Source organism: Cuculus canorus, chromosome 18 (assembly GCF_017976375.1).
Source record: "Cuculus canorus isolate bCucCan1 chromosome 18, bCucCan1.pri, whole genome shotgun sequence".
NCBI lineage: Eukaryota > Metazoa > Chordata > Aves > Cuculiformes > Cuculidae > Cuculus > Cuculus canorus.
The window spans coordinates 9,139,875-9,152,913 of record NC_071418.1 but is presented as its reverse complement, the minus strand read 5'-3'; the positions used below and the strand labels follow the sequence as shown (position 1 = coordinate 9,152,913).

Here is a 13,039-nt window from a genome sequence, read left to right as displayed (position 1 = left end):
ACTGAGTTTGTTCCATATGTGTGTTATGCAGGATGCCATTGTAATGAAATGCTCCCTCTTTGAGCTGTATGCCCTAAAGAATTTGCCTTTATTGTGTGGTAGGCGAAACGTTCAGCTGCCCTCTGCCTCTGCTGTGCCTTAGAACCAAAGTCGTGTTTGGTCTTGTTTCAATTTCTTTGGGAAATTTTAAGTCGTGTGTTAGTCTTTATTTGCTCTGTAACACCCAGCCTTGCTGGAATCCTGCTCCTTGCTTTTAATAAAAAACCCTGCGAGCCTGTGTGCATCTGAGGATTTACATGAATTAGAGCACACGGATATGAGTGTAAGTGAGAACGGGGAGCGAGAGAGCAGGAATAAACCTCTTCCAGGGAGTAAAGCACGCTGCTCTGAAGCAGCATGTTAAATTGTATAGTAACCATGAGAAACAGGCCTTAGAGATGCAAAATCTCTAGACAAATGCTGTAATAACAGATAGCATGTTCCGTGCCATGAGATCAGGTAGGTGGGTGGTTGCTTTGCTTTGGAAGTAGTGCGTGTTGTGAGACTCCAACGTAATCCAATCTGGCTTCTGTACGGTGCTTTTCATTCACAGCCCGCCCTGTGCTTTGCAGGCAGAGTAGCTCCCGTTACGAACAGGGCTGCAGAGGCGCGTGGAGGGGACACAGCCGCCCTGCTGGCCTGCTCAGCGCCTGGTCAAAAGGCCACAGACTCCAGGGATGGGGACTTCACCACTTCCCTGAGCAACCTGGTTTGGTGCTTGACAACCCTTTTGGTGAAGAAATATTTCCTGATATCCAGTCTAAACCTCCCCTGGCACAGCTTGAGACCATCTCTTTCCATCCTTTCACTTGTTACTTGGGAGAAGAGCCCAGCACCCACCTCGTTAACCTCCTTATAGGGAGCTGTAGAGAGCAATGAGGTCTCCCCACAGCCTCCTCTTCTCCAGGCTAAACAGCCCCAAGCTGCCAGGAAGCAGAGAGGTTTAAGACTTTGTAGTTGGGTAGGACACCTGGATATGGAAACCTGGCAGTCAGCAGCTAATTTCACCCAAAGTAGGAGCTGTGAAAGAGGGGAAGTGGGTGCTAGGAGCCTGAGGACATGAGAATGCTGGACTGGGCTGCCTTGCCTTGCTCGTGACACTGCTCTACTGCTCTTGCTTGATCTGACTCCTTTTAGGTCTCAAATGCTGCCTCTGGGTTGTGAGTTCCAGTTCCTTGATGTCTGCAGCCCGTGAAATGTCACCTGTGTACACCAAAAGGTGGCTTTGTTCTGATATGATCTCACATGGGGCAGGAGGGAGAGCCCCATGAATAATGCCTGTAGACAACAGGGGCAAGATAGCCATCAAACTGTCCGCCCCTCATTTACATAGCAGACCCAGCTCAGCCACCTCCATTCTGTTGTGTCCTTGGGGATCTGCAACAGCTCCGTGCCTCCACCCTGGCCCCTGTCGGGGAGCACCCACCTCGCGAGGGGTGATGCAGCCTCCACTACCAGGAAGGGCTCAGGGGAACCTTGAGGGGTTTCAAAGAGAGGTCCTTTCTGTTCAGAATGGCAGAGTTGGTTTGATTGGGTGTTGATTTGGAATAAAAATCCCTGAAGTCTGAGATGAAATGACCATCAGTCTATTTACACTTGTTTTTCAAGGAATTAGGCATTTTAGCTCTCTCACCATAGGGCAGAGGAAACACCCAGGTTCAGCCTACTAAAAATGAACACCTTCGATATGTTCTAAGGGCTCCTTCTTAGCCTATGGGACAGGCATCTCCATCAGCAGCTCAGCTCAACTGAGCTCGTGGCTGAAACCTCTTCGGCAGAGCCAATCTCTCTCTGTTGCATAAGGACTTCCTGCAAGTAAAGGGGAATACACGCAGCTGAAGATAGGAAGGAAGCAAACAGCCCCAATGGAGAATGAAACGGATATTTTCTGGTCTAACATAGACTGTCTGTGCTTCCACTGCTCTGCAGTCTTGTCTATTTAAACTTAAGCTTCTTTAGCTCTGCTGCTGCTACTGGGCACGTGCATCGTGGTAAGGCACAAGGGTGTATTCTCTTTCAGTGTGAAACATATCAGTCAAGGAGTGATGGAACAGGATCCCCAGAGAAGTGGTGGCTGCCCCATCCCTGGAATTATTTAAGGCCAGGTCGGATGGGGCTTGGAGCAACTGGATCCATCGGGAGGCATCCCTGCCCAGGGCAGGAGGTTGGAACTGGATAATCTTTAAGGTCCTTTCCAACCCAAACCATTCTATGATTCTATGATTCTGTGATTCTATGATTATGAAAATGTCTGTTTGAATAACAACGAACTTGGCCCATCAGCGGTCCCCAAGGTGCTTCAAAGAGTAAAGGCCATTTTTACACTGCAAAGCCAAAAGAAATGATCACAAGTGAGCAGGAATAAAAAAAAAAAAACCAAAACCCAAAAAACGTATAAAACAAATGTAGCATCCTATAATGTATCTGTAATAAAGGAAAACTCATGCTACTTGAAGTCTACAAATTCAAGTTCCTCATGGGAAAACATAGCTCCTGTTTAAACGCTAATGGGTTGTTATCACAGGAATGTTTTAATTTAACTACTATGTTCTATAAGAAGGGGCAGAGCAAGGTTCAGAGAGCAAATCGCTGATGAACGATCTTCAATCTGCCAGTAAATGTTTGCTTTTTTTTTATATACTTCCCCTTCTTGATCTCTGTCTTGAACAGATCCTCCAAAGGGACATAAAAGACAGCTGATTTCAGCTAGAGGTAATAGTGTATATTTGCGTGTTTCTTTTATCCTTGTTTAAAATGGCAAATTTATGGCACTGATGGAGTGTCAGTCAGCAGAGTAGCTGGCCCTGAGAGCACAGGAATTGATGGTATATGAGCAAAAATCGGCTTACTGAAAAGAAAAAAATGCAGCGCATATTAGAAAAGTGATAGAGAAAGAAAGTGAATTGGGCATTGCAGCCACAGAGCATCTCTGCAGTCTTCTTAGGACAAGAACAAATATCTCATGAAGCCAGAATAGCTTCTAGGAACTCAGGCAAAGCTCTGCCACATTTTTCTAGGAACACGGCAGCCAGAGTTTGCAAGAGCTAGGTAGGAATAAGAGAGCAAAGGCCTATGATCTTTACTGAGGAAGCAGAAAATCCTTTTCCTTTTTTTTCTGGAAGCTCTCTTCTCTGCCAATTTATGGGTGGATGCCAACTTATGGTGGTAGTTTTTACTACCACCTTGCATTACTATAACTGTCTTGCTGCTAACACTAACCTGTAGAAACACTTTATATGTGTTTTAAGAAATTTAGAGGGGGCAGTTGACTGACCTTGACCAGAAAAAATACATGAGGGAAGGGAGTGGGATGGTTTTTTATTAGATAGGACCAAACATTTGTCAGAAGATTCAGCATCTTCTGTCTGCATGTGTGAGCCTCCACTGAGGATCTTGGTTGTCCAGAGAAGACATGGCTGCCCCATCCTTGGAGGTGTTCAAAGCCAGGTGAGATGGGGCTTTGAGCAACCTGATCCGGTGGGAGGTGTCCCTGCCCATAGTACAGGGGTCGAGCTGGATAGACTTTAAGGTCTCTTCCAATGCAAACCATTCTATGATTCTGTTATCTTCTATGTGCTCGTGCAATGGCAAAGTCTCTGCTGGGCTTTCCTGGCCAGATGGTTGCTGGTGTCCTCCCTGACTGGGTAGTGGGGTTTGGAGCCTGCTCAGATCCATTGCAGGGCAGAACTGTGGGACATTTTGGCAGAATTTAGACCTTGAGAGGAGTGCTTCCCCTCAGCCCACTCACATACAAGGTGGACTCTGGTGACAGTAGCAATGACCTGCAAAATCAGTAGTAGCTGCTGGGGTACTGGGATGAGAATAACTGGCTGAAAAGAAAAGAAGAAATCTTTGCAGAATGATGAGAATTCAGAGTCTTTGTTCCTATTAGTTTTCACAGTGTTGCCAGAGAGCCTAAAAGTGCATAAGAGCAAACAGCATTTGGTCTTAGTGTTTGAAAAATAATAAAGGGCTGTAGCATCTGTCAGAGGCAACGTGAGCCAGCCAGAACATAGCCCCAGGCTGCGTTTCCACCTGGATCCCTGATGGCTATTTAGCCCTCCCCATACTTTCCTGACTCAGCTCTCTTGCCCAAGTGCTGTGCGCTGGACCATCTGCCACACTGGACTTCCAGCCACCGTGGCTCAGAAAAATAGGGATGATATCATGGGCTTGTGCAGAAAGGCATGGAGAAGATGGAGAGTTAACAGGGAGGGAGCTGCATTCCCGATCCCTGAGGCTGCCTTCCTTCCCTCCGCCTGCACCTATCTTATCTTTGTCTCTTTGTGAAATAAAAGGAATAGAAAAATTAACAACATGAAAAAGGGAGGAGATGATAAAGAGTATCTGAAAAATTATCTATGTCCTCATTTCAGAGCTTTGCATGGTAACAGTAAGGCAGAAGGCCTTTTTCTTTATTAGTATATTAAAATATTAAAAAGCTGAGAATCTCCTGAACCTGTTCTGTTGTCATGGAAGAAGAAAGGTCTTAGGATGTGTTCTCTCACTTGAGAAGTAACCAGGGCTGCCATTCCAGCACCAGAGGACAACAAAGCTAAGAGGCAAAGCTTGCTGTCAGGCCATTAATGGGGACTTGGGTCCAACCTAGACAAAAGTGATATTGCACCTTTGCTTTTGTGCTGAAATGCCAACAGGACAAGAATGCTGTCAGGACTCTGGCTGGAATCGGGAAAAATCAAAGCCACATCTCTTCTGATTTCCTGTAGCTCCTTAGTCTTAGAGGTTTGTGTGATACCAGTTCTTAGGGAATGTTGCTCATAGCAAACCTGAGTCTGAGTCAGTGATGATTGTATGTCATGGAAATCGTGTGTTTGGTTTGGCACATTAGTGGTTCCCCTATCAGAATCTGTTCATTCCTTGGCACTTATCAAATATGTTCTTCTGTGTAAATCTTTGCCAATAAAGCAATACGACTTTGACGTTGCTATTGGCATTGTGTTCTGTTATACCCTCTGTTTGCCATTAAAAATGTGGTGGGGTCTTGGTACTCATATCTGAAGGTGACAGTGGGGCTGTATAGCACATACATGTGTGTATATATCTACACACACATACACTGAATAAAGATTTCTTTGTTTTCTTTCCTTTGGCAGGTCCCTATGGAAAGGATATTTATCGAAGCGGAGGGCCAGATCTCCATAATTTCATCTCCTCCGGGTTTGTCACATTAGGAAGAGGACACACGAAGGGTACAGTGGAAACAATTTTTTGCTAAATAAAAAGATTGTTATAAATAAAAAAAAAGGCTATAACTCAGAAGCTGGGTTCTAAGTGCTGTGAGATAACAGTATTGGACTGCAGTCAGTAGATTTAGTCTTGCAAATATTGCTGCAGGTAAAAATACAGTGCTCCTGGCAGAACCTTTTAAATCTTAGCAAGGGAGACGGTGGGAGAGTGTAGAGTCGGACACCCAGACTCCAGGCTCCGCTCTGACTTTGCAGTTCAATGATTTATACTGCTTTGTGTTTTTCTGGGTGCATGGTTTCAAACCACCATTGTGCTGTTGTACTTCTAAAGAGAAGGGGAAGGAGTGAAATGCTGCCCAGGGGCAGGCAGTTAACACTGCAAGAGTGCACTTCTGGATTTGTTTTGTTTGACTTCAGGGTTGTGGTTTGTTTTTTGTTTTGTTTTTTTTTTTTTCTGTGTGGGGAGGGGTATTATGAATATTTTATAAAATTATTTATTTTTAGGTCCTAAAACGTATATTTTATGTGTTCATATAATCTGTGATATAATGTACAAACATGAAAACACAAAAATATACATATACTGCTCTGTGTATGTTCTGTGTACATGTACTGTATATAAAATATATGTTGAGAGACAGATGTAGCTCTATAAGATAAGTAACCATCCATCACAGGAGTTGTGGTGACGCAAAAGCTGTGAGATCTGACTCAAAGGAGCTGGTCACCAGAACCCCGGATGGATGTTTGATTTATGATGTTGTTGCGTATTTGGTGAGTTTTTATAGTGTACGGTGAGACCATGTTTGAAGCACCTTTCTGTTCACACCCCCACCCCGACCGGGTCACACTGGTGCACTGGCAGTGTGTTACGACACTGGGAGTGCAAGCATGTGCTGTGCCAGTACTCGTCTGGTTTTGTGTCCTGATGACTTCTAAGACTGTTGTACCTTTATATAGACACAATGTATGTGGAGATACCTATATAGACCCAATGTACTGTATGTGGAGATGTGTCCATGTGCTCACCTGGTTGACTGCACTTGTGTTGTTTCTGTGGATGACCGTGACTCACAAATTATTAAAAGACCTTTATTTTTTTCATACATTTCCTGCACTTCTTCAAAGTCTCCACGAGTGTCATCCAAACCAGTGTTGGTCCTGTAGAACTGTCAGAGAAGAAACAAATATATGTATATTGTCTGTGTATGTCTGTCTGTTCTTAAATAAAGTTTACTGAGGCTGAGGCAGCACCCGTGGGACTTGTAATACAATACCCTGCAACTCCTGGCACTGCACTGGTGGAAGGGAAGTGGAGAAAACCACTGTGAACTTTCAGGTGGGCTGGGAACTGGAATGGTTCAAGGAAGGACTCATGGATGTTATTTCACACAAGGTCTCCCTTTCTCCTCCCCATCCAAAAGGAGTTTTACAGTCATGTCAAATCACAGCAGGTCTGAGCATATATTTAGGGTGAGATAGCAAGTTTACATCAGGACAGGTATGGTCTACAGAGTGCAGTGTCCTAATAGCCTTCATCAAGCCCATGGATAACCCCAAGTAGGTCATAGAACCTGCTTCTTTGGCTCAGACATTGGAATTCGAGCAGTTTTCTGTGCAATGTAGTTTTCCCAGTTCCTTCCCAGCTAAGAATAAAACCTGCTTTCCTTCTTTAACTGAAAAGTCGCGGGGGCTCTGTTCTACTGTAGATTGGCTGGTGGTTTTCACACCTTTTCCACTGGCTTTGCTGGAATCCCCACAGAACACATTTCGTATCCCTGGGAAGGTGGGAGAATGGGCAATGGGAGTCCAGACTGTTGATATACCACCTCTTCCAACAGCCATCAGATAGGGTTCTGCTTTCCGAAGTGAATAAAAGACTTTTATTACCTGAAGAAATTAACTTATATATCTTGGTTGTTTATGGGCATAAAAGAATGGATTGGCCTTTGAATTTACTTTTCAGCTACCTGTAAATTCACATTCTATTTGAGCAGTACCATAATGTTAACTTCTAACTTCTTAACGGTAAATTCACACACTCACTCCTGACTGATGCGAGTGATTAACATCTCCACACATTCTGCAAGCAAACTGCCTCGTTTGCTTGCACGAATGTGTAGCTCTGTCTTTTCCACGATGTGATTTGATTGCGTTTTTGTGCTGTGAAAGCAGGGACTTTGGATGTAACAAATGACTTAGGGGCTCTGTCATTAGGATTGTGCCCTATGTAATTGGATTGATTCTGGAAATATTACACGATGGGTTTCCTTTGTTTAGTTTGAACTCACAATCCAGTTGTACGTGTAGACAGGAGAGATGAGCGCTACAGCAAGGGTTACAGTCCTGAGCTTTAGCTGAGCAGCTTCATGCTCAGTTTGCGTCCTATTTCAATTCCAGTGCGCAGGTTAAAATCTCCACTTCAGCTACAGTTAGCCAATTAACATCACCCTGCCTTGTTGTTACACCACCGTGGAAGACAGATCTGCTTTTAGTCTGAACAAAGCCAACAAAGTTTATCTCAATATTTCTTTGCACCGGGAGACACATTTTTGGTGTTTTCTCAACTGTCTTCTGTGCTGTGGCAGGACTCCAAGTGCTGAGTAATATTTAAGAGCTAATCTGTTTTGAGCAGAAGACAAAGATGTGAGACATGCCAAACTACCATGGATACCAAATCAGCATATTCACATGTCTGACATCCACAAGCTCCCGCAAGATTGTGATTTATGATTCTTCTATGACACTCCATTGGGCGATGCATCACTGCCTGGCATTTAAGTCTATAAAATCACTACATAGTGTGTTCTTCAAATCCTGGTAAAAGACTTCACTGTCAGTCTGTCATGATGATCCAGGAATGAATCCAAAGTCTCTAGGCTGTAGAAAATCCCCATGGTGAGCCATACAACAGAGCTAACTTCATCTAGCGTTGGACAGCTAGAAGTTAGACATTTTATTCCGAGGGAGTAGTCTTCAACTTCATGCGGAGACACTTGGGAGACACCAGCACCTCTAAATGAGTGTTCAGGGGAAGGCAGATGAATCCCACCTGCAGTTGCTTGTGTAGGAGTACCAACTACTGCTCCAATTGCCATGGTAGTTGCTATGAGAGTTCAGTGCTCCAGTGAAACAAGTAGGAGCACTGAAGACAGGAGATATCACATCCCCCTATGTGATAACCTAATTTAAAAAACAGCTTCTTCAACCTGTTCTCTCTCTGAGCATCTTGCTACTCCTCACATGTTCCAGGCTGATATTGTCCCAACATGGACCATACTCGCTGTCCTGCTGGGGCTCTGCCAAGCCTGGTATAGGCTGGTGTAGAACCTACTCAATTGCAACACAACATGGAGTGAGCACCCACGTGATATTCAACCACAGTGAGTGAAGAAGTCTTGAAGAGCAGTAAATTAACTTTAGATTAACCACTCCACATCATGATTATTGACATTTTGGGTAAAAATGTACTTTTTATTCTGTATTTTTGCTACTCGACTCAGACATTGAAAATAGTTTCCGAATGGAAATGGGCTCCTTGTTTTTAACCAGTCCTCGACAGCAGTATAGGTTCTGTAGAACACGTGATAGGCTCATTTCATCATAGAATGGTTTGGATTGAAAGAGACCTTAAAGATCATCCAGTTCCAACCTGCTGCCATGGGCAGGGATATCTTCCGCTGGATCAGGTTCCTCAAAGCCTCATCTGACCTGGCCTTGAACACCTCTAAGGATGGGAAATCCCCTCAACATCTTCTTTGTTTTCCTGGTAACTCTGCAACAGTATTAAAAATAGTGAGTTTTTTTTCTGGAAAAGCGTAATTTCCCAGTTGAACTGAGTGCTGGAGGTCAGGAAACAGGGAGGCAGGAGGAATATGGGATGTTAGGCTCCTCTAGTGCAGGGTCATGTAGGAGGGAAAAACGGGACTTTGCCTACTATCCGCTAGTTTCTTTTTAAGCTTATGTGAGATCCTTGAGGAGCTGCAGAGGTAAGGGCTGCAGACTTGAAAAGCATGCATGGAAAACTCAGGAGAGGAAGCATCCTCACAGCCTGTCTGATAACACTTTAAAATGGAACCTCTCCCTTTGGTTTAAGGCTGCAAATCTTTACTGTTCCTGGATTCCCTGGAGATGTGCTCTGAGTCAGTGCATCTGGAGTCTCTTTTCTTCAAGTATCCCACTAAAATTTGCACCTAGGATGTTCTCCAGCAGTGCCAGTGGGCAGGGAAAAAAGAACCATGTGTCCAAGTCAGTGTGATGTGGCTGTTAACACCTGACTACATTGCTGTTGGCATCTCCATGGAGCTGCACCAAGTGTGGGCAATGTGAAAATGATGTTGGTGCCTGGTGATTCAGGAGGAAAAGCTACCCATGGTCACATTTTATCTTTTGGTATCTGGTGCAGATAAGGCAAGATTTAGAGCCTGAATGTGGGATTTGCCTTATGGGCCTCTTTTCTCACTGTCCTGCAGCATGACAGTACTTTATGCACACACAAAGCAGGTCAGGGCACTCTTTTGGTGGTACAGCCCTTCATGTGAGCTACAGCTCTTTGGCCTGACCTGGTTTTAGTTGAGCACACATACCTGGTGTGTGGGAACATGGTATATCTCTATTAGGAGGTCCTCACACCCTACGAGGCATCATACTCTCCAGATACAGGCTCATCCTTTGCCATCTGCTGATAAATATCCTATTCCTTCTTACCTGAAATAGAATCATAGAATCATAGTTTAATTTGTGTTTGAAGGGGCCTTAAGTATGGTTCCAAGCCCCCTGCCATAGGCAGGAACAGGTCCCAGTAGACCAGGCTGCCCAAGGCCCATCCAACCTGGCCTTGAACACCTTCAGGGAAATGATGCAGAGCATCCACATACAGGCAGAGGGAAAAGTGGGAAGTCACCTGTTGCCTACTTCTTGCTTTTTCACAGTTGGCAATATCTCCCTCAAATCAGCTTTTTGTGTGCATATAAAAAAAGGGATCAAATTGTTCTTAATCTAGTCCTTAATCTTAGAAAATTATCACCTTCTTCCCCCCCGCCCCCGCACCATGTGCAGGAATTATTTTGAGGATTATTATTATTTTCTCTCCTGGAAGCTTAAAGAGTTTTCCCAATACCATGTCTATGCTGGTCCCACTGGAAGGTGATGTCTTCCCTTTGTACGGAGAGAGGAAGCACAGAGTGAATGACTGACGACTAGATCTACGTCTCCCTGAGACAGTGATGTCAATTTGTGTTTGTGTGACTCTTAGGAAAGCTTGTCAGTGATGGTGGTAGGGGTGTGGAACAACCCGTGTCAATGTGAGGATCACGTGATCACAGCGTGGTAGAGTTGGAAAGGTCCCTCTTGAGCTCATGCAGTCCAACCTCTGTGCTAGAGCAGGGTCACCTTGAGCAGGTTGCACAGGAGTGGATCCAGTGGGTTTGAGTATCTCCAGACAAGGAGACCCCATGCTCTCCCTCGGCAGCCTGATCAGTGCTTTATCACCCTCAGAGAAAATAAGTTTTCCCTCAAGTTAAGGTGGCACTTCCTGTGCTCCAGTTTGTACCCATTGCCCTTTATCCTATCACTGGGCACCACTGAAAAAAAGTCCGTCCCCACACTCTCTTCATTTCATGACTCAGATCATTTCCTTCCCGGAGTGTATTGATCTGCCCATCCATTGCATTCCCTCATCTGCATATCCTTCCCACCTTCATTGTTTTTTTCCTGCAAGCTGAAGACTATCTGTGACAGGCTCTGTATTTTATAAATGACATATCTGTATGCAAACTAATCTTTATGCAGACACCTCAGTGGATTTATAACATCCAGCATGCTGCAAGCTTTGCATACAGGCGTGATACAATGTGGTGAAACAGGGCTGGGTATTCATACTAGCTGACACCACCTCGTCTTCTTGTACACACATCTCTGTTCCTTTTGGAGACCCTGAACTGAGCCCCTTTTATAAGCATGAACACAGGAACCAGCAGTTTTCCTGGCCTGCTGGCACGTACATGTGATTTGGAGTTGAATGGAAGGAGAGAGATTTATTAGTTTAATTGTCATTAGCAGTCTGAAGATTCTGATTCCTCTCTTCAACACTGCCCTGGCTCCCGGCTGTTGTGGCTTATTCCCTGTTGCTTGGCTGGCAGCCTTGTGTTCCAGTTACTTTCCCAAAGTGCTGATCCATGCCCTTAATTTGCTGGTTTGGGGTCTTGGATTACATCTGTCGCAAACAGCATCAGCCCAGCGCAACTATGCAACATGCAGTGAATTAGCTCCAAGATGGAATTTACTGCCTCTCCCCATCATCAGAAATCCACACTTGGAGTAGACTCGTTAATATAGGGAAAGAGAGAAGTTTAATGGTCATTTTTTTCGTACCTGTTTAATGGTCATTTTTTTCATACCATGAATAGATTATGCAAAAATTGAAGGTTAGGTATGTTGAATCCTTTCTCTCATTAAGCACTCATTAGACATTTCACATCAATGAAGAGATGTCAAGCCAGAGCTCGCTGCATCACAATGAATCATTTTATGTTCATCCTGAATAATATCTAATGATTTTGATGGTGCCTTGCTGTGTGCGTGCTAAAGATTGCTTGCATTCTGATTCCAGATTAATTTCACCTACTGCATATTCTGACACTTAATTGTATTGACTTGAAAATAGGATCATTGGGATGTGGAAATGCTTCGCAGCTTTGCAGAAAGATTCCATTACGCAATAAGGCATTTCAATCCGCTCTGAATTATTTAATCGACTTCAGACGCGACCGTCCATTTCTCAACAGAGTCTGGGCAGCTCTCTCTTTTTTTTTTTTTAATAGCCCTCTGAATAGCTGGTTGGGAGGAGGGTGGGAGCTGATGGAATGCGTATCGATGCCCACAGCAGTTGTCCAGACGCCACTTCTGTAGGCAAGGAATGGGCTGAATATAAGCAAACCCACATCAAACCTGGGTCACTTGCAAAGTGCCTTGAAATACCTAAGGTGATGGATTCATGCTCTTCTGTCTGCAGCCAAACTGGCCCCAAACCTGTCTTAAAGATTGACCTGGAGAGACTGTTTTGGAATGTGACTTGCCATGCTAACGTGTTCCACACTATGAGCAATGAGCAGAATCATAGAATCATAGTATGGTTTGGGTTGGAAGGGACCTTAAAGATCATCCTGTTCCAACCCCTAGCGATGGGCAGGGACACCTCCCACTGGATCCAGTTGCTCAAAGACCCATCCAACCTGGCCTCGGACACCCCTGGGAATGGGGCAGCCACTACCTCTCTGGGCGACCTGTTCTGGTGCCTCACCACCCTCACAGTAACACATTTCTTCCTTAGATCTCATCTCAATCTCTCTTCTTTCAGCTGCAAAATGAATCATACAATATTGGAGCTAAACTTGCACCTGGTGCTTTGCAAAAGTCCATGAGGCATCTCTGGCTTTTGACTTCAGTGTGTCCCCTTTATGGACCCAGGCACACACAAGAGTTTGGGATTAGCCTTCACCACTGCCACTGCTGAGGTCCTTATGTTTCCACATCAATGTAAATCGCAGAATTCATCACTCAACTTGTTATCCTTTTGCAGTTAGTGCATTATTCTGCTGCCCATTTCGTTGTCCTACAGATTCCGTTGCATCCAGCACTCTGCTGAGTTCCCATGGATGGTTTTCAATAATCTAGTACTCTATAGTGGATTTCTCTTCTTTCTGCTGTGTGTTAACAGTATATCAAAATAAATTACAATAGCTGAGAAAAGAAGAAAAAGGCCCTGCCTATTATCGGATGCCCTTTCGCAGAGG

General features: G+C 44.5%; 1 protein-coding gene across 4 annotated transcripts in view; it reads left to right on the top strand.

Moving 5' to 3' along the window:
* The window catches only part of SHISA6 (shisa family member 6), a 243,301-nt gene that overhangs the window by 51,797 nt on the left and 178,465 nt on the right, over positions 1 to 13,039 (top strand). For all 4 annotated transcript variants that reach the window (XM_054083588.1, XM_054083586.1, XM_054083587.1 and 1 more), the window contains exon 3: positions 5,154 to 5,249. In XM_054083588.1, coding sequence (XP_053939563.1) covers positions 5,154 to 5,249 — 96 coding nt within the window. The remainder of the gene's footprint in view (positions 1 to 5,153; positions 5,250 to 13,039) is intronic.